The sequence below is a fragment of the Squalius cephalus genome (genome assembly GCF_949319135.1).
Source record: "Squalius cephalus genome assembly, chromosome: 19".
NCBI lineage: Eukaryota > Metazoa > Chordata > Actinopteri > Cypriniformes > Leuciscidae > Squalius > Squalius cephalus.
Genome location: NC_137140.1, coordinates 4,468,301 through 4,493,227, shown reverse-complemented (window position 1 = coordinate 4,493,227; position 24,927 = coordinate 4,468,301). Strand labels below are relative to the sequence as shown.

Genomic DNA, 24,927 nt, shown 5'->3' with positions numbered 1-24,927 from the left:
AAGCTTGCATAAACTTCACCACTGAGTATTGATGAAGTAGCCCTTTCAAATCAGCACCTTTTTCACACGTATACATATGTTTTTAGCGGAGCTTGGTCTGGGCGCCGGGGCGAGAGCCTCTCCTCTGGGAGTCGGTGGAGACATTACCTCATCCACACGTCCACTCTTACGTTCACAGTCTTTCCATAATGGCCCAGGTAAGTGACCACTTCCCTCCAATGTACCTCTCTTAGTCTTTCCTATTCCTGCCTAGCCGTGAGTGAGAATAAAAACTGGACGCTCTTTAAATGTCATCCGGCATTATAGCATATACTGGACATCACAGATGCAGTTTGATTCAGCCTGGCTCCAGGGACTCTTGGGTAACTTGCTTTGGCTGGAAGCACTTTGTTTGTGGGCTGTGAATGCTGTCTTCAGGGTCCCAACAATGCAATTTATATTAACCAAAAATAACATTTAAAGTCTGCATGAAACGGACATTGTGACAATCTTTTCTTCCCTATTTTGACGTACAGTGGTGGCCAAAAGTGATGTCCGGAGAGGATATGTGTTTTTAATGACCCTACAAGTTCAATTAAACCAAAAATATGAGGAAAATATTTTATTATAAAATTTTATTATTTTATTTATTCTTGGTTAAGGTATTTATCTAATAAAACAACAGCTACAGGTTTTATTTTACTGAGCAAAAAAGGCATAGAAAAACATAAAGCTCACAGGGAAAAGCAAATATTGACTACAACATAATCAGTTATTGATATTTCGTTGGTCCTCTCTTGTTTTTGCATGTTCATAATTTCTTTGTATGACGGCCTGGTCAAAAAATTATGTCCGTACAATTTGAAGTTTCATTGCGTTATCACAAATGCAACTTTTGACTCCAAGCACAGATATGCTTACAAAATTGTTAACAAATGTTTTAGAATATTTGAATAAAAGGTGTCAATTTTGTCCACTACTGTATGTGCACTATTGCTAGCTAATAGTCAACTGCTATTTTTAGCGGATTCAACTAAAAAAGGTCACATTACTCATTTGGTTTTTAAATTGTCTGACCTCAACTTGTTGGGTCTACTCAAGTTTTAATGTCATATTCAGATCTACTTACATACTCAATTCATAAAGTATTGATTTCACAGCTTTAAAACAAACAACTATGAGTACAACGTTTTTAGAGTGTGGAACAGTATATTTACAACCCAGTCCATCAAAGTGACAGATTATGTTATTTGTAGTGCATCTTCTGGTCTCCACATGTGTTTGTAAGTTCTTCTACTCTGGTAGTTTTGTCATAAATTAAATGCTAAGACCCAGAAAGCCTGCATGTCCCCCTCCTAGAGTTGATCTCTACTACTGTTGGTGCTTTTCTGTCCCGCCTACAGAACATTTTGTTCTGCTGCCTTCTGGCTTCGTGCCTCGATGATACATCTTGCGTATTCGTTTTTTTGAAAAAGAATATCCATATATAACCAAAGAGCCACTGTTACAATGTCTACATCAATTATGTTCAGACTCTTCTACAATGGGAGCTTTACAAGCGAATGCACAGATGGTTTTTATTTTCGTTAATGTCAGAGAGACTTTGGCTCTCTCGCTTCATCGATGTTAAACTTCAGACATGATCATTCACTGGGGCCGGTCCGTTGACGTAATGGACCCATCAGAGACCATGTTAGACAACACTTTGTGTATTGCTATGGAGATGGTACTGTGTGAAAGGTGTTATTGTACAGAGGCATTTCACTTTGGCATTGACAGATGATGGGACAAACCCATAGGTGTGACGTCTCACTCGCACAAAAGACTTTCAGCAGAGGAACCTGTTTTAGATTATCTATCATTGCCAATATTCACATGAGGATTGCGATCATGGTTTGGTTACTGCTAATGAATTTGAGTATGATAAGATCAGTTGCAACAGTAGCTTTTGTTGCTTTCTGGAAAGCCTTCTAGCTAGACATCCAGCTAACATAAGTTGTTGTGCCTCAATGGATCTACAGTTCTTTCCAGCATATATTGAACAGTTTCTATATAAATGTATATGAACAACTCTTCAGATGTTGGTGCTTGCTAACCCTAATACTAATCTGTCTTGTAACTCGCCCACATATTTGTGCTGCAGACATTAATGATACTGTACCTCATGCAGCTTTTAGAGGAGTGACCTTTATCGTTTTGATAAATTAGAAATGGCAAATATTAAAACTATACCATTTAGTCTAAATGAATAAAAAAATAAAACACACAACACTAAAGTAAATCGCTCTTTAAAAAAAAAAAATAGTTTCAAATTAAAAAAAGTAAGTGTTCGTGCTGCCTTAAATTTTTAAGTTTAGTCAACTTGAATGTGAAGTACTAAGTGACAACTTGGATATTTGAGTTGACTAAACTTAAAATTTTAAGGCAGCATGAACACTTACCTTTTAAAGTTGAAACTAATTTTTTACAGCATGACTGATTACATTTAAGAATTGCATTAAATTCTGAGTGTTTTAAAAAATTAACAAGGCAAGTGAACACCACTCACTGCCTTTTAAAAAAATTAATATAACATAGAAAATCTCACTCTGCACTACCATCTGACTAATATCTTTGTCATTTCCCAGGTTCTCATCCTCATCTTCATCCTCATCACGTCCCATCAGCCTCAGCCTACACTTCTGATCCCAGAATGCCTCATCCCAACCTACCTCACGTTCAGCAGTTTATGCCCTCGTACATGAACAACCCCACCCACTTCCCGTTCCCGTACCCGCCTCACCCAGGCTCCCCCAAACCCAGCCATACTCCTCTGTCCCGAATGCACAGCAGTCCGTCATACTCCCTCTCGTCCCCTGCATCCGGCCCGGGCTCCCCCAGTCCACTCAGCTCAGACGTCTCAAGTCCCGTTTCCGACGTCAACCTGATGTCTCCGGCTCACGCACAGGCCATGTGGCCTCCACACAGTCAGCCTCTGTTTTCCCTGGCTAATGTGCTGTCTATGGCAATGAGCATGGCACATTCCTTCATGCCCGCACCGAACATGGTACAGGCCATGCCGGGTTTCCAGCCTGGTTATCCCACGATGTATGCGCCCCAGTATCCTCAATCTCCAGGGATGGCCGAGTATTACCAGAACATGGAATCTCAGTTTCGAGACAGTTTGATGTCGCCGCCTTCCCAAACGATTCCAACGTCTACTTCACCCAGTGGCGTTCCCATGTCCGCCCAGCAGACAGCGCCTCAAGAGGGAATGCTGTATGCACAGGACTCCTCTAAGGAATATCCTCACGGATACAGACCCGCTTTCCCCAGGCACTTACTAGAGCAGCGGAGCAGCCCCGGGTCTTCATCTGGACTGTCGTCTTCCCCACGAGCGAGCCCAGATAGCAGAGTAAGACATTAACCTCTTCACCAGTTAACCAATTAAAGAGGTCTAGTCTGTACAATTAGTTTAAATAACACTGAAATTGCCATATGGCTTAGTGCAATTATCTAATAGCAAAGGTAGTGATTAAAATGATATATATATAAACATAACATGCACCAACCATCTCATACTTTTAATGAGAACTTATATAAACTGGCTTTTGTCAACTAAAGAAAAGCTTTTAGGGCTCCCAGTGGTTTTTAGAAGAACTTAAGACATGTATAAAAATAAATAATAATAATTATTATTATATTTTTCTTAAGATTTTAATTAATAAGAATGATAAACGAATGATATTATATATTATAAATATAAATTATAAATTTCATTACTATTTCATAGCCATATTGATATATAATCACACATTTTTTGGCCAAATTGTGCAGTCCTACAAACAAGCACAGCAAAATGTAGCTTTTTTTTATCACCTTTTAATTTTATCAGAAAAAATATTTTTTCTCTATTGCAGTTTTATCAAAAAAAAAAAAAAAAAAAAATCCTTTCCCAGAAACATTCTGGTCAGTCAGTTATCCCAAAATAACTTTCAGTAAATTAATCTTACATTTTGGCGACACCTTGTAAAAGTATTATAAATAGTCAAATAAATTATAAAAAAATATCTTATAAATAATAATAACGATTTTTATATTGAATAAAAACATAATTTATTGCATTTATTTACAATACAATTTATTTAATTATATAAAAAGTAAAATAATCACTTCATAAAATATTTCTTAATTTCAATTATTATTCCGACTATAATTGTATACACACATATATATGTGTGTATATATGATAAATATGGGTGGAACCAATGATGGGTCCTGATCTGGATCATGGTAATTGGTGTCCTCTGCTCTTTATATTGAGTAACAGTTGTGCGTTTCTGTGTTATGACTGTGTTTGTTTCCATAGTGTTTTTTCTGAGCACGTTTTATATCACTGAATGTCAATAGCTAACATTGCTAATGTACCTTTAAATGTGTTCGTCCTCGGTTGTGATGTCCAGATGTGGAAGTATTCCTGAATGAAACAGTCTTTCTCTCCAAGGTGTCGTCATCCAGTCCCAGATCATTGTCTCCTCTGGTCTCAGGAGAGAGTACCAGAACTTCACAGGGTCAAGACATCTCTTCACCATCTGGTAAGATACTGATCCCTAAACACAAACACACGTAACACACTACCTGCTACACATAGGGCTTTCTGCTTACAGAATGTGGTTTTATAATGTTGCATGGTTATATGGTCTTGCACTCACAGAGGGTTTGTGGACACCTATTAAATAAGCCTGCGGAGTTCTTGCGCAACCAAAGTGTTTTTTTGTTTCTTGGTCCACAGCTTTTATGTGTTCCTAAAACCGGAGCTATTTTGGCTGTGTTCGGGATGGGATATAAACATAATACTTACTGAGTATTACAGGATACAGTAAATACTGTCATATATTTAAAAAAGGAAAATGTGAAACAACACTAGACATTTAGCTGCATTAGGATTATGCTGCATTGTGTCACATGAAGTAAATATTATTGTGCATTTTAATCCAAATTTATATAAAATATTTGAATCACAAATTGTTTAACATTTAATTGTTTTTGGCTGATATTCTGGTTCATTTGTTTGTACTGTATGTAGACTATATTGTTCATAGTTTGATGGCCTGCTACATTTGACAAATTGAGCAGTATATAGCCAAACCACACTGCAGAATACTGTATCCCACAATGCAATGCTCTCGATTGGGTCTTTCATTTCCTGTATGACAAAATATTACAGCTGTAATCTCTTTCTTTGACTTATTATTGGACATTTTTACACAAAATTGAAATTAACCTTCAGGCGTCACACTTGTTATCCTCGGCGGTCAAAACCAAAGACAATACGTGTTTCAATTATATTTATTCTTGAATATTTTGTATTTTGAGGGGATTTCATGACACTAGACTATATTCACCTCTAAATTATGCTAATAATTTAATAATCCAAATATTGTAAAAAAATAAATAAATAAATAAGAAAAACCTAATTATTTTCAATCAATACAGTTAAAATTAAAATAATGAAATCTTAATTCTATATTAAATCTTAAATCTATACTAAGACATCATCAAAGACTACTTTATCATGGCTAATTTGTATATTGTTCCCCATAAAACCTCTGTATTTTTGTACTTCCCATTCATTTCTTATTGTGGTAACTGACCATTTTTAAGACCATTTTGTAATCATACCCACATTTGTGTGTGTGTGTGTGTGTGTGTGTGTGCGCGCGTGCGTGTGTGTGTGTGTGTGTGTGTATGTGTGTGTGTATGTGTGTGTGTGTGTGTGTGTGTGTGTTCATATAGCAAGTGCTACTAAAGTCACCAAATTTCATAACATTCCGTGAAGTAAAACAATAAAAAAATGAAAAATGTAAAATCGTTCAGTCTAAAATGCCCAAAGACCAGCAGAGGATTAAAGTAACACATTATTTTCATGATGATAACTGGACGTCACTCGAATGTAATGTGATTATGAGGTCAGGTGACATATATCATGTGTGAGAGGATTTACAGGTATCTTTGCAGTCTTTTACAACTCTTTCCACCTTTTCTGTTTCTCCATCTTTCTCACAGAGCCGAAGAGTACTGTGACTGTGGGCCGTTTTCAGGTGTCCCCCAGTAAAGACATTCCTGCTCCCGCCAGACACACAGAAAGTCAAACTCCACCCAGTGAACCTGTCGTCCCTCGGGATGATGCCATCAGCTCGCTGGATCAGCCTGCGTGCTCTTTTATACCTCAAAATCCTGCGAAAACCTGTGAGGCTCGGCGTGATTTGAGTCCTGCAGGCCAGCCCGAGACGGGGAGAAACCGAAAAGAGGCCCGAGAGGGACAGATTGATGAGCGAGAGCAGGAGAATGATGATTATGATCGTGATGAGATGATGAAGCACAGGAGGAAGAAGGGACGCAGGGTGGATTGTGGCCCGGGTCTGATGGGAACGTCGGTGGACAGTGGTTTTTCTGTGGCTCTGGACACAGAGGGGAGAGTGTGGGATGGAAACACGACCAGTCCTCCGTATGCCACTCCTTTCCACAACCTGTGGATGAGCTACACGCGAAGCTCCTCCTACCTGAGCAGCGACGAATCAGAGAGCGAGGATGAAGAGATGTGGGAGGAGCTACAGGAGCTGAGGGAGAAGTAAGGCACTTTCAAACTTCTGTGTTTTATTATATTTCTCTTAGAGCTGTGCGATTCATCAAATTATTTTAGTTTTCGATTTTGGCTTCCAAGGATTATTAAAACACCATAATCGAGATTATTGGGCCTTATTCGGTTTCTTTCCTTTAAAGCAGTGTGCTTTTGCCCTTCCATAAAAGCCCAAATCTGTCAAATAATATAATGTTACTGCCGTAATATGCAGTTGGGACGTGCTTGATATTAAAAAGAGTTCAAAGTGCATATAGTCTAATGTAAATTAATCAAACAGCATGAGAAAACACTCACTGCTCTTGACTGAATAACTTTAGCAGTAATACTTTAGAATAAATATTTAATGTATAAAGTTGAGACTATGGAGTTTTTATTGTTTACATTTGATTTATTACATTTGTTTAAAGTTGGCTGACCTCTATACTTTTAGAAAGCATTGTTCAGTTAATTTAATAAAATTTTTATCTTTTTTTCTATTGTATTTGTCTTATTTTTTGTCATTGTTTTCTTGTATTACTGAATGTTGACCTTTTTTAATAATTGTTTGAGGACTTTTTTTTACATACATTAGTTAGTATTAGTTTCTGCTTGTGAAATTTCACTGGTATCTAAAATGTTGATATCAAAGGCAAAGCAACCTTACTTCCAGCAAATTATACATTATATATATATATATATATATATATATATATATATATATATATATATATATATATATATTATACTTGGTAACATTTTAATTAAAGCTTTTATGTATAATGCATTATAAAGGTATTCATAATGTACATTGTAATACATTATATTTTTTCATCAATAATTGTAACCAAAGTTTAAATGCATTATAATATCTGCAGATTTCTTGTTACATCTAAAATTGGTTGTTTGTTGTGTTTTAATGCTTTATACTCTCTAAAGGTGTAACATAAGTATTATAATGTATTATATCTGTGTTTACAATTATTCATGAGATCATACAATGCACTATAAGGTGCATTACAAGGCATAATTAATGCATTAAAAATACTTTTATAATGCATTACAAATAAAGGCTTTAAATAAAGTGTTACTGTATGCTTTGCAGGAAATAATTCACTATCATGAAAAAAATTACTATATGATTATAAAAGAGTCATAACACCCACTCCTAATCGTGTAAAATAATCATGGTTACAGCACTGACCGAAATAATCGTGATTATGATGTTTGTCTCAGTCACGCAGACATCCCTAATTCCTGTGAATCCTCCTGTCTCTCTCCCACTCAGGCATCTGTGTGAGGTTCAGTCTCTACAGGCGCTGCAGAAGCGAGAGATAGAGGAACTATACTGTAAGATGGGGAAGATTCCTCCTCCCTGTATAGTGTCTCCAGCAGTCATGCTCTCCAGCCGCCAGCGTCGCATGTCTAAAGGAGGAAACTTCCCATCGTCTCGCAGAAACAGCCTCCAGAGACTCGACATTCTGCCTTTAGCAGGTTCTCAGACTCTTTTCCAAAAATGAACACAAAAATGTCGCTGTTTACCACCTACACAGACAGCTGCCTTTTAAAGGGGTGGTATAATGCCCTTTTCACAAGATGTAAAATAAATCTCTGATGTCCCCAGAGTGTGTGTGTGAAGTTTTAGCTCAAAATACCCCACAGATATTTTTATATAGCATGTTAAAGTTGTCACTTTTTGAGGGTGAGCAAAAACGCCTCGTTTTGTGTGTTTAGATAGGGTCCTGCCTTAGAAAGAAAGTATCTTAGTACCTTTTGGAGCATCTTTTGTGTCTATGCTGTCTTCATAGACAGCGCACTAGCTTTTAGTAGAGAGTTGTATTAGTGGTTTTAGGTGGGGCTGAATAAGCAATTGTTTAATTAAATGAAAACTGTAAATGAGCAAATGAAATGTTTAACATCTTGCTGTGCTGTGATTGGCCCACAGGGATCATGAGGAAGAACTCCCTGAGCGGCAACAGTAGCAGCAGTTCCCAGGAGGATTCCCGGCCGGCTAAAGGAGTGACTTTCGCTGCTGATTTCACTAGAATGGTATGATGCATTACATTCAGCACAGGGATTAACGAGTAATCATTAATTACCTTCACCTTTAATGGAATAAACATTCCTGCTATGCTGATTTACACAGTGTTGACTATTTAGACAAACATAAAAGGAAAAATGTCATTTCAATTTAAAATTAAATAAAATATAATTTTTTTAATATAAAATTTTAATTTATTTACCTTCGCAAATAGCGCTGACATTTGTGAACATTTTAATAGTAATGTATATAAATCCTAGATTTGTGTATTTGTTAAAGAGGAGCCATCATTTCAACCTGATCTTTTTTTTTACCAAGTAGATTCAAGATTGTAGGAAATGATTAAGACGTTTTTCTTATTGTCTTTCACTAAATTATTATCATTTATGTGCACCGATATAACAATGCAATATTTACCGACATGCATACTTACTAAAACATGAAAAATGCTACAAGGAGTGAATTAAATGAATTGATTAGAAACAGGCAGTTTGAACGGTTTCACAGAAATGGATCAAACTTACCAACTTTAACAACATTTCTGCTATCGATGTAGAAACATATCTGTCTTTTCGCCACTAGGGGTCGCTAACCTCTTACAATAACAAAGGCTTAGGTTGATGACTCATAAGTGGAATTATGGATCTTGTCGTCATGCTGATGGATCTAATAATGTTTATGGTTGAGTGAATACATTGATGTTTTTAACATGACTGTGGTATGAAGAAGGGCGCGATTGCTAATGAGAGACAGATATCAGCGCCACACGCGAGTCCCGCGGATATAAAGGAATAAGGACATTTCATTCTACCGAACTACACGCAAGTGCTGAATTACTACTTACACAGGTCATTATTTGACTAATTAAACTTGTGAGGTAACGCAGCGGTGTCACTTGGTCTAACGTTACACTATCACACTAAACTGCATCTCTGTCAAGTCGAAGTCACGGACGTGAAGCTATCGGAAACGCCACGCCGATATTGATCCTCGTTTTAGTTCTCCTTTTGTCCCAAAGTCTGCTTGCCATGGTCCATAATGTTTTAACAAAACAACAACAGCATGAGCGTGCCGCTAGACACAAGGCAGTTGTCCACGTCTGTCGCCATGGTTACTATGGCAGTACGAGCGGAAGCCAGGGATAACGCGGATATTACGTCGTTGACAGGCGACAAGTGAACATGGATGAGCCATTATTTAAAATTGGAATTTCTCTGAAATTAAAAATCTTTGGGAACTTTTGGGATATTGTAAGTACACAACTGCAGGAAATATATCCCACTGTGCAAGTGATTTTTGGATATTTTATTACAAAAATCTTACATATTGTACCTTTAACGCTTTAATTAGTTACGAGACAAGGACGATCAAACTCAATTTCAACAGCAAAATCATATATTGTGGATATTCAATACAACGCCAATGATTAATTAGCAGCACATGATCTTACGATGCTTAAAGCTGAACCCTTCTTTTCATGCATTCAAATCTGAATAACGTTCCTCTTTTCTGTTTCCCCACCAGTAAGAATCCTGGTACATTGGCGGGACTATATCCGACTACCTCATTCATCTGTGACTGACATGAGGGATGTTTCTGTTTCTGTGAAGAGCCGATGGTTTGGCGGGACTCTCTGAAGGCTCAGCACTGATGATGATTCCTAACTCTCTCTTTTGCACTTTTCTAAAAACCTGCTGAACGGGCAAACATCTGAATCAACAGATGCCCTGCTGTCTCTGTTCTGCTGCTTGTGTTCGCGCTGTAGAAACACCAGATCATCACGCAAGAATCGCAGCAGTCTCCATGATCCGGTCCAGAGAGATTTCTGCTATCACCTCATAGGGTCTGCTTTATGATAATAGTTTAAATGTGAATAAAAATAAATAAAACCAGATTGAGGGTGGGGGGACTAAATATATATTTTTGCATCGATTGTTCCAGCTTTGAGATTCTCATCTATCGGGATGCAGAACGTCTTTACCTTGAAGTTTATGTACATTTACTTACTATATTTGACTTTTACCAGTCTGAGTTTGACTGACTTAATAATTGCACCAAAAATCAAAGCAAGTGTCAGCCATAAAGTGTAAATGATATGCACACTGCACTTTGGCCTAAGTTGCGGTCCCATCTAGGATTGTACAATAGAGTCATTAATAAATAATTGATTTTTTATGTTTACAAAGAGCAGTCAATAAAAGTGCATTCATTATGTTCATTGTAATATTAACACAGTATGTTCAGATTTTTCACATTGAGCCCAAAGTTTCAACATTTATGCTTTCTGTAGTCTTAGTGTTTAAACATTATGTACAATATTTGGTGAATTTGTTTTTGTCTAATTAACTTATGAGACACATCTACTTGCATGATGTAAAGAGGAATTCTGAACATAAACATTCAGAAATAGCTAATTTTATGATGTATAGCTTCATACTTTCGGGTGGATTTTTGTCATTATCTATTGCACTTTTTCTGTTTCAAACACATGCCAAAAAGATCTTTAATATGACAACCCAAGATTACCAATTCATGGCTCATTAAAAACTGTGAAAAATCATGAATGCCTTTATATGTGCATCCACATCAGCAAATCAGTTACAGACACAAACACAGACAATGTGTTTTAGATTGAGATAAATGTGACTTCATGCTCTGTTATATCGATCGCTTCAATGTGCAATGCAACACTGCCATGCTGTGCCTTCCCTATCTTATGATTATGTATTATTCTAAATCACATTTGTACATTTAAAGTCAATAAATAGCTATAAAAAAGGACGAATGTTGGTCGAGTATTCATTTTAAACACTGCAGTATAATTTAGGACACATTGTGTTTATTAAAAAAAAAAAAAAGGCAAACATAAACAAAAGGCGGCTATTATTTAAATTAAACTCACTGTGATTATGAATGCATTTACACGCAAAGCAAGATGACCAGTAGAATTACTTAAGTATTCATAGAATGAGAATATTATGACATTCAGTTCCACGAACACGAATAGAAATGATGAACAACTGTCTTGACAAACGAAGGATTCCTCGTCGAGTCTGACGTCCAACAGGATACAGTGATTTGATTGGATGTGGCGCCCTCTGCCGGCGCGCGCGCTCGCTCGCGCTCATGCGTGTTCATGAGTGTCAGTGAGACAGTTCCTGAACCTTCACTCAGTTCGCTCCGGTCTTCGGAGCTCGTGCTTTTGCTTCTGCATCTATTTCATCCATGATTTTTTCTTGGGATACTTTGTAGAAGGTGTAGCCATCTGAGGACGGCTGGTGAAGGGAAACAGCACACACAGATCTGCTACAGTTCATACTGGAATGACGTTATTCATATTTATATAGTGCTGTCAAATCGATTAATCCTGATTAATCACATCTAACATTAAAGTTTTTGTTAACATAATATATGTGTATGTATATACATATATTTTAAATTATATATATGTGTGTATACAGTATCGGTCAAAAGTTTGGAAACATTACAACCCCAAATCAGAAAAAGTTGGGACACTGTACAAATTGTGAGTAAAAAAGGAATGGAATAATTTACAAATCTCATAAACTTATATTGTATTCACAATAGAATAGATAACATATCAAATGTTGAAAGTGAGACATTTTGAAATGTCATGCCAAATATTGGCTCATTTTGGATTTCATGAGAGCTACACATTCCAAAAAAGTTGGGACAGGTAGCAATAAGAGGCCGGAAAAGTTAAATGTACATATAAGGAACAGCGGGAGGACCAATATGCAACTTATTAGGTCAACTGGCAACATGATTGGGTATAAAAAGAGCCTCTCAGATTGGCAGTGTCTCTCAGAAGTCAAGATGGGCAGAGGATCACCAATTCCCCCAATGCTGCGGCGAAAAATAGTGGAGCAATATCAGAAAGGAGTTTCTCAGAGAAAAATTGCAAAGAGTTCGAAGTTATCATCATCTACAGTGCATAATATCATCCAAAGATTCAGAGAATCTGGAACAATCTCTGTGCGTAAGGGTCAAGGCCGGAAAACCATACTGGATGCCGTGATCTTCGGGTCCTTAGACGGCACTGCATCACATACAGGAATGCTACTGTAATGGAAATCACAACATGGGCTCAGGAATACTTCCAGAAAACATTGTCGGTGAACACAATCCACCGTGCCATTCGCCGTTGCCAGCTAAAACTCTATAGGTCAAAAAAGAAGCCGTATCTAAACAGGATCCAGAAGCGCAGGCGTTTTCTCTGGGCCAAGGCTCATTTAAAATGGACTGTGGCAAAGTGGAAAACTGTTCTGTGGTCAGACGAATCAGTTCTTTTTGGAAAACTGGGACAACATGTCATCCGGACTAAAGAGGACAAGGACAACCCAAGTTGTTATCAGCGCTCAGTTCAGAAGCCTGCATCTCTGATGGTATGGGGTTGCATGAGTGCGTGTGGCATGGGCAGCTTACACATCTGGAAAGGCAGCATCAATGCTGAAAGGTATATCCAAGTTCTAGAACAACATATGCTCCCATCCAGACGTCGTCTCTTTCAGGGAAGACCTTGCATTTTCCATCATGACAATGCCAGACCATATACTGCATCAATTACAATATCATGGCTGCGTAGAAGAAGGATCCGGGTACTGAAATGGCCAGCCTGCAGTCCAGATCTTTCACCCATAGAAACATTTGACACATCATAAAGAGGAAGATGACCAAAGAAGACCTAAGACAGTTGAGCAACTAGAAGCCTGTATTAGACCAGAATGGGACAACATTCCTATTCCTAAACTTGAGCAACTTGTCTCCTCAGTCCCCAGACGTTTTCAGACTGTTATAAAAAGAAGAGGGGATGCCACACAGTGGTAAACATGACCTTGTCCCAACTTTTTGGAGATGTGTTGATGCCATGAAATTTAAAATCAACTTATTTTTCCCTTAAAATGATACATTTTCTCAGTTTAAACATTTGATATGTCATCTATGTTGTATTCTGAATAAAATATTGAAATTTGAATCTTCCACATCATTGCATTCCATTTTTATTCACAATTTGTACAGTGTCCCAACTTTTTCTGATTTGGGGTTGTACAATTTTGTATGTTTTTGAACATCAAGCCTGCATTTACTTGATCAAAAACACAGAAAAACTGTAATACTGTGATATATGATTACAATTTAAAAGAACGGTTTTCTATTTTGATATACTTTATGATTTTCAGCATCATTTCTCCAGTCTTCAGTGTCACATGACCCTTCAGAAATCACTCTAATATGATGATTTGATACTCAGTTATTCTCAATGTTGGAAACAGTTGTTCTGCTTAATATTTTTTGGAGCCTGTGATCATGGTGAATTGCTGTGACCCCAGCAATTTTGGGCCCTATAAAAAAAAGATTATGAGGTTGGGCCCCTACCGCACCCATTCCATTAATAACATTGATCTCTGGGGCCCCCAAAAGTGTGTGGGTCCTTAGAATCGTTCATAGCAATCGCATATTATATATGTAAGTACTGAGTAATATTAAGCAACTACATACTTACTATAGGGTTAGGGTAGGATTAGGATTTGGCTGAGGGTTAGTTGCATGTAATTATGCATAATTATTACTACGGTAAGTACATGTAACATATGTAACAAGGACACTTTGCATCGCATACATTTTTAAATATTTCTGATTACTTACAAAGCACTGAATGGTTTAGCTCCGCAGTACTTGAGCGAGCTCTTAACGCATTATAGTCCTTCATGTCTACTGCGATCTCAAAATTCCGGCCAGTTGATAATACCTAAAATATCAAAATCAACTGCTGGCGGGAGATCCTTCTCCTATTTAGCACCAAAACTCTGGAACAGTCTTCCTACCATTGTCCGGGAAGCAGACACACTCTGTCAGTTCAAAGCTAGACTAAAGACACATCTCTTTGACCTAGCATTCACATAACACATTATAGACTTCTATAATTTAATGCTAGGCTGCATAGATTAGGTCAGCTGGAACCGGGAACACTTCCCAAAAATCCTGATGTACTCGTTACATCATAAGAAGAATGGCATCTACGCTAATTTTAGTGTCTGTGTTTATCCCGAGGTTTTCCCGCAGCCTGCTGGATCCAGGCCATATCCAGATCTGATGAAGGACCTTCGCCTGGACGCGATGACAACGCAGTGCTGAAGTGCCGACTAGTCTCTCCCCTGTGGAGGATCCCTTTACCACTCTACAGATAAGGCGTTGTCGGGAAAATTCGTTTCGCGTTCCTACCCCAAAGCAACAAAATAAAATAAAATTATTTTTCAAAATTTATAAGGAAAGACAAGTACTTTGATTAGGCTTGGCTTGTAGGGAATTCCAAACCTGCGTATATTCAAATGCACATAACTATAGAGAGCCTAAGTCCCGCCCCTCCGCTTCCGGCTCATGGGACCTTATTTCGGAAAAAATATGTATGGAAGTCAATGGCGAGAGATAACTTATCTTTTTATTCCGTCTGAACTGTGCCCTGAACTACACATATGATGTTTGTCAATTTAAAAGGTAATTATGAAGGTCAAGAAAGTCGCAGTTTGTCATAAAGCAGAAGAGTAACGTTTAGTTTTATGTGAAAATCGCTCAATGAACTACATCTCTCGTCTCGCACTATGTACGTCACAAGATCCGTTGCTCGTATGTGTGTATTCTGGCTCAAAACACTCAGGCATGACGGCGTAACGTTACGATTATAATGTAAGACTATAGAAAACATGACAGACGTTAGCTTCAGTAAAGTTAGCTTCATTCATTGAGAGAAAAGGTATGACGTCGCATGTGCGCCTTCTGGGTTTGTAGTCTTTGTAATTACGTATTTTCACAGTCTTATACCTCAGCAGTTTTACATCAAGCTGCGACTTTCTTGACTTTAAAATGTATCTTTTAAATTGACAAACATCATATGTGTAAATCAGGGCACAATTCAAACGAGATCAAAATATTTGTTGTCTCTCGCCATTGACTACCATACAATATTTTTCCGAAATAAGGTCCCATGGTGGTCGACCGGAAGGGGAGGGACTTAGGCTCTCTATAGAATTAATTCTTGATGCGCACGTGAGCGCCATCAGCATTTATCACAGGTTCGCGTTTAAAGTCTGTGTAGAGAGAACGGTGTCGTCTTAGCGGCCCCTAATTTAATAACAAATGATCGTTGCGACGGAAGCAAATCAATCAAAACTAACTTTAGATGGAAAATAACTTAACTCTGCTATAAAGCCAAAACAATCTCTGTTACCTTAAATTATACGCTTATCTCTGTAAAGCTGCTTTGAAACAATCCACATTGTTAAAAGCGCTGTATAAATGAAGATGACTTGACTTGACACTGTAAAACAAAGTGTTACCCAAAACTTTTATGTTAGATGTGATATTTTAGTTTTATACAGGCCCTTCAAACAATATACGATCTACAAATCAGCCACGATGCAGAAAAAAAGTATTTCGATTTTATTAAATTGTATGATTGAATCAGATTAACAAAATGCTTTTACTTTCCTTTGCTCTAGGCTTAACTTAAAAACTGCATTAATCGAAAAATAGTATAAAATAACTTTTCTATTATTTTAAACAGAAATACGTGTTGCATGATTTACAGGTAGCCTTAATATTGTTTAGCACCATGAAATCAACACAAAATCTTGATGACTCGCTTAATTTAATCCTAATTTGTAAGTCGCTTTGGATAAAAGCATCTGCTAAATGACTAAATGTAAAATACAAACTATTTAAGTGGAAGTATAATAGAAAACAAGTACACTAAACAATCCAAAAAAATTATGATCCATAAGTTATGACAATATATGTTTTTACATTGCTTTAATAAGTTAAGCAATTTATAACTTTTTTTATAAGTTAAACAAGATTTTTTTTTTTTTACAGTCATATTAATTATTTTAAAAAGTTGCACGAAAGGCGTTCGGTCTGTTTTGACTGGCTGAAAGAGCACAGGGATTCTCGTAAGTTAATAACAGCACCAGAAGATTAATAACATATTCAAGTGTCTGACTGATCATGTGACAAATATGATGAAGCGTTGCTCATCATGACATAAGCACTTATGTCACATTGGTTGATCATGTAATAATGCACCCACGTGTAGTAATCTAAGACCTAATATTACTCTCACTCATTATAGGCTACCACTATAATCAGCTATCTCATATGATCTGATCTGATAGATGTGACGCACTGTATCAGCCTGTTACTGACATAACCTTGTGTAAGAGAGTCGTAAAGGATACAGATGCCGAGCACTACCGCGCCGATGGCGAGTCCTGTCGCAAGGTTTCGCCCCCGGAGATTGCCGACTTTCTTCTTCCACTGCGCCAGCTCCACTTGTTGGATGAACTGCAACTGTTCCCTCGTCAGCTCTTCCTTTACAGGGTTTATTCTCTTTGCAAACTGGGCTTCAGGTTTGAGGTCCCCTTGACTACTCTTGTCTGCCATGTTTGAAGCGCTGTGTTGTGACGTAACACGAGGTTACTTTACACGTCAATGTTGCGCCTCTTTTGCGCAGCTCGCCTTGCCATTCCCCCCCGCACGCGATATTTTTTTTCCCAGGATGGTAGGGGAAGACTCATGAATATTCATTAGGGAAGTCATCCCTGATTGGTCTTAACCCCAGTGACGGGTAGGTTTAGGGGTGGGGTTAGAGGTAGGTCATTAGACCAATCAGGGATGACTTCCCTAATGAATATTCATGAGTCTTCCCCTACCATCCTGGAAAAAAAAATATGGCCCCCGCACACGGAAATGTCCTGCGTGTCTGCACTATTGTATTTTTTTTTCTTGAAAAAAAAAAAACATCCCCCCCACACACGTTCAGTTTTCGTAACCGTTTATGCATGCTATAATCATATTGTGTAGCCTATCCTGGGCTGGTATAATGATTCAAATGTTAACTTTAACATGTTCCGACAACTAGTCAACATTTTTCGTTCTCTGGTTGTGATCTTACAAAAAAAAAAAAAAAAAAAAAAAAAAACTAGGCTAAACCTTTTCAAATAACAAACAGGCATTATCATTGCAAGGGACTGCTAGTAGGGGCTAATAAAAGTAAAATAATAATAATAAAATTGATCAAATTAAATAAGAAAATGTAGGCTATTAAAGTAAAATAATAATAAAACATTTAAAATAAATAAATAAGTTAATGAATTAATCTGTGGCATCTAAAATATAGTTGGCTGTTACTTTTGCTTTATAAATGATATATCTAAAAATAAACTTAGCCTACTTCTCTATAGAGTGCCACACTAACTGTCTATTCAGATCAGTCTCTTCCACTGAACACAGGGGGAACCGTTTTACCTGGAGGCCCAGAAAAAGTGGTCTGAAAAAATAAATCAAATGTTTTCCTGTTCATAGTTAAAAGTAAAAATGACCAAATTAATTGGCAATCAAAATATTATTGCATTTGTACACCTCTCTTTTTAAACAAAAGTACAGTAGTTCTTCAATGTACATTTTAATACTCAAGACTGAGGCCCCTTCCCAGTCTTTTCCATTACAGTCTGGCAAACAAATGTTGGGTACTATTGGCCCTTGTCAAACCAAAAATTCACTTTTCCACTCCTGCTCACCTACATCATAACTGAACTCAACACAAGGTGTATCAAATATTTTAAACAGCGACACATGTTGTAAGTGTGATTCTCGCATAAATGTATAACTTTAAAGAGCTTATTTAAAAAGTTTTACATTTTAAGAAATAATTTGTGTTTTGTGAAGAGTCGTCTGATCCATCCTCGTGTAACAACGAGAGTAAATGAAGATGGCTATGTTCATTCTTACATCCAACTAGCCTGGAAATCCAGACCTAAATCTGAAAGATTAATGGTCTGGCATCGACTAATGAAAATCGGCCAGCTCGAGGGACGGCACCAAGCGTGCATTTGAAAATCTCACTTCTCTTTCAGAAGATGTGTCATAGCGCCCCCTACGTTAAAACAGTGAAAACATGGAAAGCCGGAAAATTTCGTCAATGGCGGGGAAAGAGTTAAAATCTTGGAATCATTGAGAAACCTTGAAATGTCTTAAAGATTGTATTCCCTTAAACACACAGATGTCCACCGCGCTTCAGGATTACACAAACACAGGTAAAGTGATGTCACCTCCACAAGGCTGGCTTAAATGTGTCTAATTCCGTCCCCAGAGAACATTCAGGAGGTGAAACTTAAGAAGACCCTGAACGGTCTGGGCTTCAGCTTCTTCATCTCAGAGCTGGACACGTCCCTCGACTGTGGCTCCATCGTGCGGATCAGAACGCTGTTCCCAGGTCAGCCTGCCGAGGAAAGTGGCCAGATTCAGGAGGGAGACGTCATTCTGTCGATTAACGGGCAGCCGCTGAAGGGCTTGTCCTATCAGGTAACCAGAGCTTGTCTTTAACCATTACAGACATGATGGGAATATTAACGTAAACCATGTGAAGGGCCAGGATTTGTTGATTATAGTCCAATTATTCCTTCCTGGGCAATCAAAGTGATGTCAGCCAAGACCATATTTACTATTAAACTGATATTTGGCCTGTGAACTCTGACCCTACAGCAAGTGTTGCAGTGTTTGAGGATTTCTCCTTCAGAGGTGCAGCTGGTTCTCTGCCGTCCTGCTCGAGGTGTGGAGAGAACGCACAACACCCACTACACACTTCATCTGATCTTTTTTATTTCATTTTATATGTTTAGTGATAATTATATACACACACACACACACACACACACACACACACACACAAACACACACACACACACACACACACACACACACATACTCTCTCACTCTACAGGTCAAAAGTTTGGAATCAAATTTTTAACATTAAATCAATTTAATGTTTTTTTTAAGAAGTTTATAATAAAGAAGTTTTATAATCTTATTATAAAAGAACTTTAAAGAACTTTTTCTATTGTAATAAATGTTAAAATGTCATTTATTCCTGTGATGAAAAGCTGTATTTTCACGTTAGTTACACACATTTACGCGTTAAGTGGAAAATAGGCTGGTTACATGAGACTAAGCTCTTTTAAAAAAAAATCCATGCAAAAGTTAATATTAGATCATTTTAAAATACAGTGTAGGATGTACTGAATATTCTTCAGTTTTATGCAAAACAGAAATACGACTAATAGAATCAGATCTCTGTCATATGAAAAAGCATATTTGTGTTTGACTCATAAAAACTGTAACAATGTGTCTTAAAAGGTAACACCATGTAACCTTGCTCTCACTTGAAATGTGTCCCCACATTAAGTCCTTGAATTTGAGGGTATTGGACCTGGAAAGTCCTTGAATTTGAAGTTAACCAAGGTGTGGGAACCCTGTATATTTAATATGATGATTTGATGCTCAAGAAACATTTCTGATTATTTATCAATGTTGAAACAGTTTGAGGTAAGATTTATTTTCTTAAAAGAAACTCTTAAAAGAATACTTTTATTCAGCAAGGACACATTAAATTTGATCACTGAAGACTGGAGTAATGATGCTGGAAATTTAGCTTTATGTCACAGGAATAAATTACATTTTAATATCTATTCAAATAGAGAACAGTTATTTCACAATATTACTGTTTTTACTGTGTTTTTGATCAAATAAATGCAGCATTGGAGAGCAGAAGAGACTTCTTTTTAAAAATATTAAAAAATCCTGATTCCAAACTTTTGAGCAGTAGTGTAGCCTATGCAATGTCATATTTATGTATTTTGAATACAATATTCAGAGTGAAGTCAACGTCAGATTTGTGTTTACAGTAACTTGGAATCATGTTTTATGTTGTTAAGGAACACTTCCACCTATATCCGAGAAAATAGGCCAACTGACCTGCAGCTGATCCATGAAAGATATGAAGGTCTTCTCCTGGGAAGGTCAAAGAGGAATCCTGGTGCATTATGGGAGAGGATGGATCCTTCAGAGAGGTTAGAAAGTTCAAAACAGAGTGGAGCTGGACTGATTTTCCTTTAAGGAAGTTAATGATACGCACGAGTAGATGTAAAAGTAGAATTTTCTATACAGCCAAATTGATTTCTGTGACTTTACTGAAATTCTTTGAAAGGGAAAATCGGGTAACTAGTTCTTGCACTTTAATTTACTCGACCTCTTTTTTTTGTTGTATTTTTTGTCCGTTAAAATGTCACACACAAAGACACGCTCTTAATGCATTCTAGGGATAATCCTGAACTTGTGAAAGCAAGGTCAACATGTGAAGGATCTCAGCACTTAATCTAGTCACTCCTTGACCAAACATGTTTTAGAGCGCCAGCCAGACTTTAATATCAGAATTACCACAGCACTTTAAGAGAGCAACTAAAGAGTGTCTTTTATTTGACTAAAAGAACATTTGTTTGTGTCTCAAGGTCCTGTCAAATACAGAAAGGAAGCAGACTGAGTGTTTGAAATCCTACAATGATGCCGATCCTGCTCCTGCTCCTTTACTTGACTGGATGAAAAGGCAAGTGTCAGTCAGCCCTTTTTTATTAGTGATTCGTGTCCATCATCATGCTGTCATACTGCCAGTTTGAATACAAACTATTTGAATGATGCTTAAAAAAATCCCTTCTGTAGAATAACAGATTTCCAAGCAGAATCAGATCTCTGCAAAAAATCTCTGGGTCTTAGTGTCCTGAATTGCCGTGTTAAAGAGGACATATTATGCCCTTTTACAAAGTCTTTTGCATCGCACTATGAGAGTTAATCAGCGAGTTAGATCGTTATACGAGAAACAACGCACCACTGTTTAGTTCCTGTCTCTATGAAGCCCCTCCTTCTGAAAAGCACACTGTGCTCTGATTGGTCGGTTGGATCAGTGTGTTGTGATTGGTCTAGCGCTTTGAGTGTGTTTGGGAAATGTCCCGCCCCTTCCCATAACTGCCAGTTTAACACACTACTAACTAACTCAACCAGGCCCCGCCCCTTTATTCTGGTATGAATTATTTAAATAAGGAATATTGTGACGTGTTCGTTCCCGGAAGAAACTCAAGACTACAATGGAGGCATTTCAGGAGTTCAGAAACACTGACACTGATATAGAGAAGAACTTTGTGCTTTGAAACTTTGCAGAGATTTTTGATGTTCAAACAGCAACATTACACACTAAAGAAAGATGAACATGTAAATAAGCATAAAAGGACCACTTTAATATATGATTGTCTTAAGGTAAAAGAATGCAAAAAAGTTCAAATGACTGAATATACTGCCTGATAAATTAACTTTAGTTAAAGGGGTGGTATAATGCCCTTTTCACAAGATGTAAAATATATCTATGATGTCCCCAGAATGTGTGTGTGAAGTTTTAGCTCAAAATACCCCACAGATATTTTTATATAGCAAGTTAAAGTTGTCACTTTTTGAGGGTGAGCAAAAACACACCGTTTTGTGCCTGGCCCTTTAAATGCAAATGAGCTGCTGCTCCCGGCACAGAGGGCGGGGTTTCAAGAGCTTGTGTCTGTTAGCAGCTGCTATTACCTCACGCAGACACACACTAAAATGACAGAAACTGTTCTGTTAAACAGAGTCAGATAGAAATGGAGAGACTCAAGAAGTGACAACATGTAGAATGCAACAGGATGTCTCTGAATGGTTAGTTGATGAATTTATGTTGCTGATGTGGAGTTAACTATCTTCAATTAGGATATTCTGTCATGATAAATCTATAAATTGCTCATATATGATCTGTTGTGAGATGCACACAGAGTGACTTTCTATTGCATGTGAAAAGATGGATGCTACAGTTTGAGCTGACTCACAAATGTACTCTTATACAACAACTTTTCCTCTTCTCAACATGGACTGCGTGTTCCCGGGGGGGGGGGGGGGGGGGGATATCTTCCTTTGCTTTGAACTTTGAGCGTTGTAACTTTGCAAATGTTGTTTAAGCTCAAACAGCAACATTACACACTAACTAAAGTTAGAAAAGTGAAATCATGTTCAACCACCCCTTTAACTCAGTCTTTTTTATTTGCCAACAGTTCCTGCAGTTCCAGAGGATTTCCACAAGGTGGCGTTACAGCTTCAGAAACAAATCATGTGACCCAAACTCTAAATTGTTTGACTAATTTTTGTCTCTAAGAATGAGTTGTTTGTCTTTTTTTGTTCTCTATTACATTACTACGTAATGAATTCTGTCTTTCTGTAGCATTGACACTTACGCAGCGTTGCTAGAGAAGTGTGTAAAACTCTGAGCATCAAACAGTGCTGAAGGCAGCTACACATTTACCTCAACTGCAACAAAAAAAAGTTATTATTTTTGGTGCCTTGCAGTCACAAGATATCACAACTTTTGCCAATTTCAGATATGCCTGATAACTGAATTATGTACTGTACGTATTAAATCTTCAGCCTTATCCTCAAGTTTGCAATAAAGATTGAAATGTTTATAAATGTAAACTTTATTCTTTTTTTCAAATAGATAGATGAATTGAAATGTTTCTCCAAGGGTTTCACCTCGTCTTTATGCTGGCTAATCAACACACACTCAACACACTGTTATTACTAGACAGCGATCAATAATATCTCTGAGCTTCTCAGTTCCTCAGCTTCCCGAGGAGAAACATCTACAGAATCCATTAAAGCACCTGCGGGATCTCAGCTTACTTTTACAGAGCCGCTCTTGCCCTGAATTATGTGTCCATCCCGTCAGAAAACACACACACAGGACTTGAACAACCGCTGAGGTCGCTGACATCAAGTTAAAGATTCTCTAAATAAGAATGCATTGTTTTTGTTGTATAAATCATTGATTGTTCCATATCTGACATATTGCATTGAAGTGTGGGGAAGTGCCTGCAAAACATACATTAATCCAATTTTACTTTTACAGACAAGAGCGATTAGAGTTATTAGTGGAAGTGGATACAGAGATCCAACTAAATCATCTTGACTAACGTCAAGAGCGAAATTGACGCGCGTAAAAACAAAAGTTTGAAGCGAAATTTCGTCCGGTGTGAACGCACCATTAAAGGCTATGCATGTGATGTGATAATGAAAACATATTTGCCTCTGCCCTTTTCTCTTCAGAGAACCTGTTGCTATCCACCGAACCAATGTTGTGGTTCTAACGGCACTGAACTTGAATGTCACGGCCGAACACCACTAGGCTTTTTTAGTAATCACACAATAACTTGACAATTAAATAAAAATGTTGCATCAATATAGGCCTGCATATTCTTTTTACTTTTTTTATGTGAATTTCATGGTAAAATGAAGGTAAAAAAAATATTATTTTATATTTAATTTAGCCTTTCCACGGACCACCTGCAGTACCCTCACGGACCACAGTTTGGGAATCGCTGTCTTAGGCCATCAATATGTACTTACGATGGGGAATTGTTTAATTTGGACTCTGTGAATGCTCTTTGAGACCGTGACCATAGACCTGCATTATATGACTGACAGACAAGAACGGTTTGACCTAAAAATATCAAAATTGAAACTACTGCGGAAACAAAGACACCTACATCTTGGATGCCCTTGAGGTAAGCTAAAACATACCAAAATTTTATTTCAAAGTGACCTATCCCTTTAATACCAGTACTTCTATATTAAATATAGTTCACAAAAGCTTAAAAAGCCTTTGTGTCATCGTACATTCAATATTTGACAGGACTGAACAAATGAAAAGAGAAAAAAGATTGGAATATTTAATGATAAATGCCTTTATTTACATTGCCCAATATTTTTTTCACAAATAAACAAATTGTTTAAAACTTCTGAACAATAGTGTTAAACACTGACCAAAAGACAAGTAATCTTTTGTGAGAATTGAGATATTGACCATCTCAGCAAATAACGATTAATGAGCAAAGCACAATAAACACAACATCACAAACAAATGTCACAACCTATTAAACATTTCTTTCATATTATTATAGACATTGTTTTCATAAATTTATATCTCTTTTATTTTACCATGTGTATTTGTGAAAATGAGTAGCCTTGTAAAAATACTGCTGCTTTCTTAAGGTCTTTATCACTTTATTAAAATTAAGCAAAAGAGACAGATAAATGTTTACTTTCACGAGCTGTCACGTATTCGAGCGTATGAGCGTTTTAAACTACAAGTTTAAAGCTTACAGGCTTCCATACATCGACCGCCCGCAGCGTCTTCTGGGATTTTTAACGGTTCGATTCTCTCAAGTCTGCATTCGATGCATCCTCAATATCAAGAAAACATCCAGGCACTTTCATGCGCCCTCTATAATTGCGTTCTTAAATATTGGAATTATACTTTGACGGTTGATGATGACGTATATGAGAACACAAGGACGCAAGACTCCGCCGTGGCCCGTCATCCCACCAGCTCCACCAG

General features: G+C 37.4%; 3 protein-coding genes across 3 annotated transcripts in view; 2 read left to right on the top strand and 1 right to left on the bottom strand.

Moving 5' to 3' along the window:
• The window catches only part of wnk4a (WNK lysine deficient protein kinase 4a), a 59,236-nt gene extending 48,061 nt beyond the window's left edge, over positions 1–11,175 (top strand). Inside the window, exons 15-21 of the mRNA XM_079851504.1 lie at positions 87–197; positions 2,607–3,373; positions 4,463–4,553; positions 6,025–6,589; positions 7,866–8,071; positions 8,523–8,626; positions 10,143–11,175. Coding sequence (XP_079707630.1) covers positions 87–197; positions 2,607–3,373; positions 4,463–4,553; positions 6,025–6,589; positions 7,866–8,071; positions 8,523–8,626; positions 10,143–10,145 — 1,847 coding nt within the window. The 3' untranslated portion in view covers positions 10,146–11,175. The remainder of the gene's footprint in view (positions 1–86; positions 198–2,606; positions 3,374–4,462; positions 4,554–6,024; positions 6,590–7,865; positions 8,072–8,522; positions 8,627–10,142) is intronic.
• ppp4cb (protein phosphatase 4, catalytic subunit b) overlaps positions 1–24,927 on the top strand; it is a 276,860-nt gene that overhangs the window by 215,745 nt on the left and 36,188 nt on the right. The gene's annotated exons all lie outside the window — the stretch shown is intronic.
• Positions 11,438–17,116, bottom strand: coa3a (cytochrome C oxidase assembly factor 3a). Its single transcript, XM_079851562.1, has 2 exons — positions 16,871–17,116; positions 11,438–11,883 (listed from the first exon to the last, which is right to left on the bottom strand). Exons 1-2 carry the CDS (start codon positions 17,073–17,075, stop codon positions 11,789–11,791), a joined length of 300 nt encoding a protein of 99 aa, XP_079707688.1. The 5' UTR covers positions 17,076–17,116; the 3' UTR covers positions 11,438–11,788.

Bases quoted from the DNA above. Each gene is read 5' to 3' on its own strand.
- coa3a (XM_079851562.1), bottom strand. From the start codon at position 17,075: ATGGCAGACAAGAGTAGTCAAGGGGACCTCAAACCTGAAGCCCAGTTT. The intron at 11,884-16,870 runs GTATCCTTTACG...AGCCGTCCTCAG, and splicing joins CGCGGTAGTGCTCGGCATCT to ATGGCTACACCTTCTACAAA.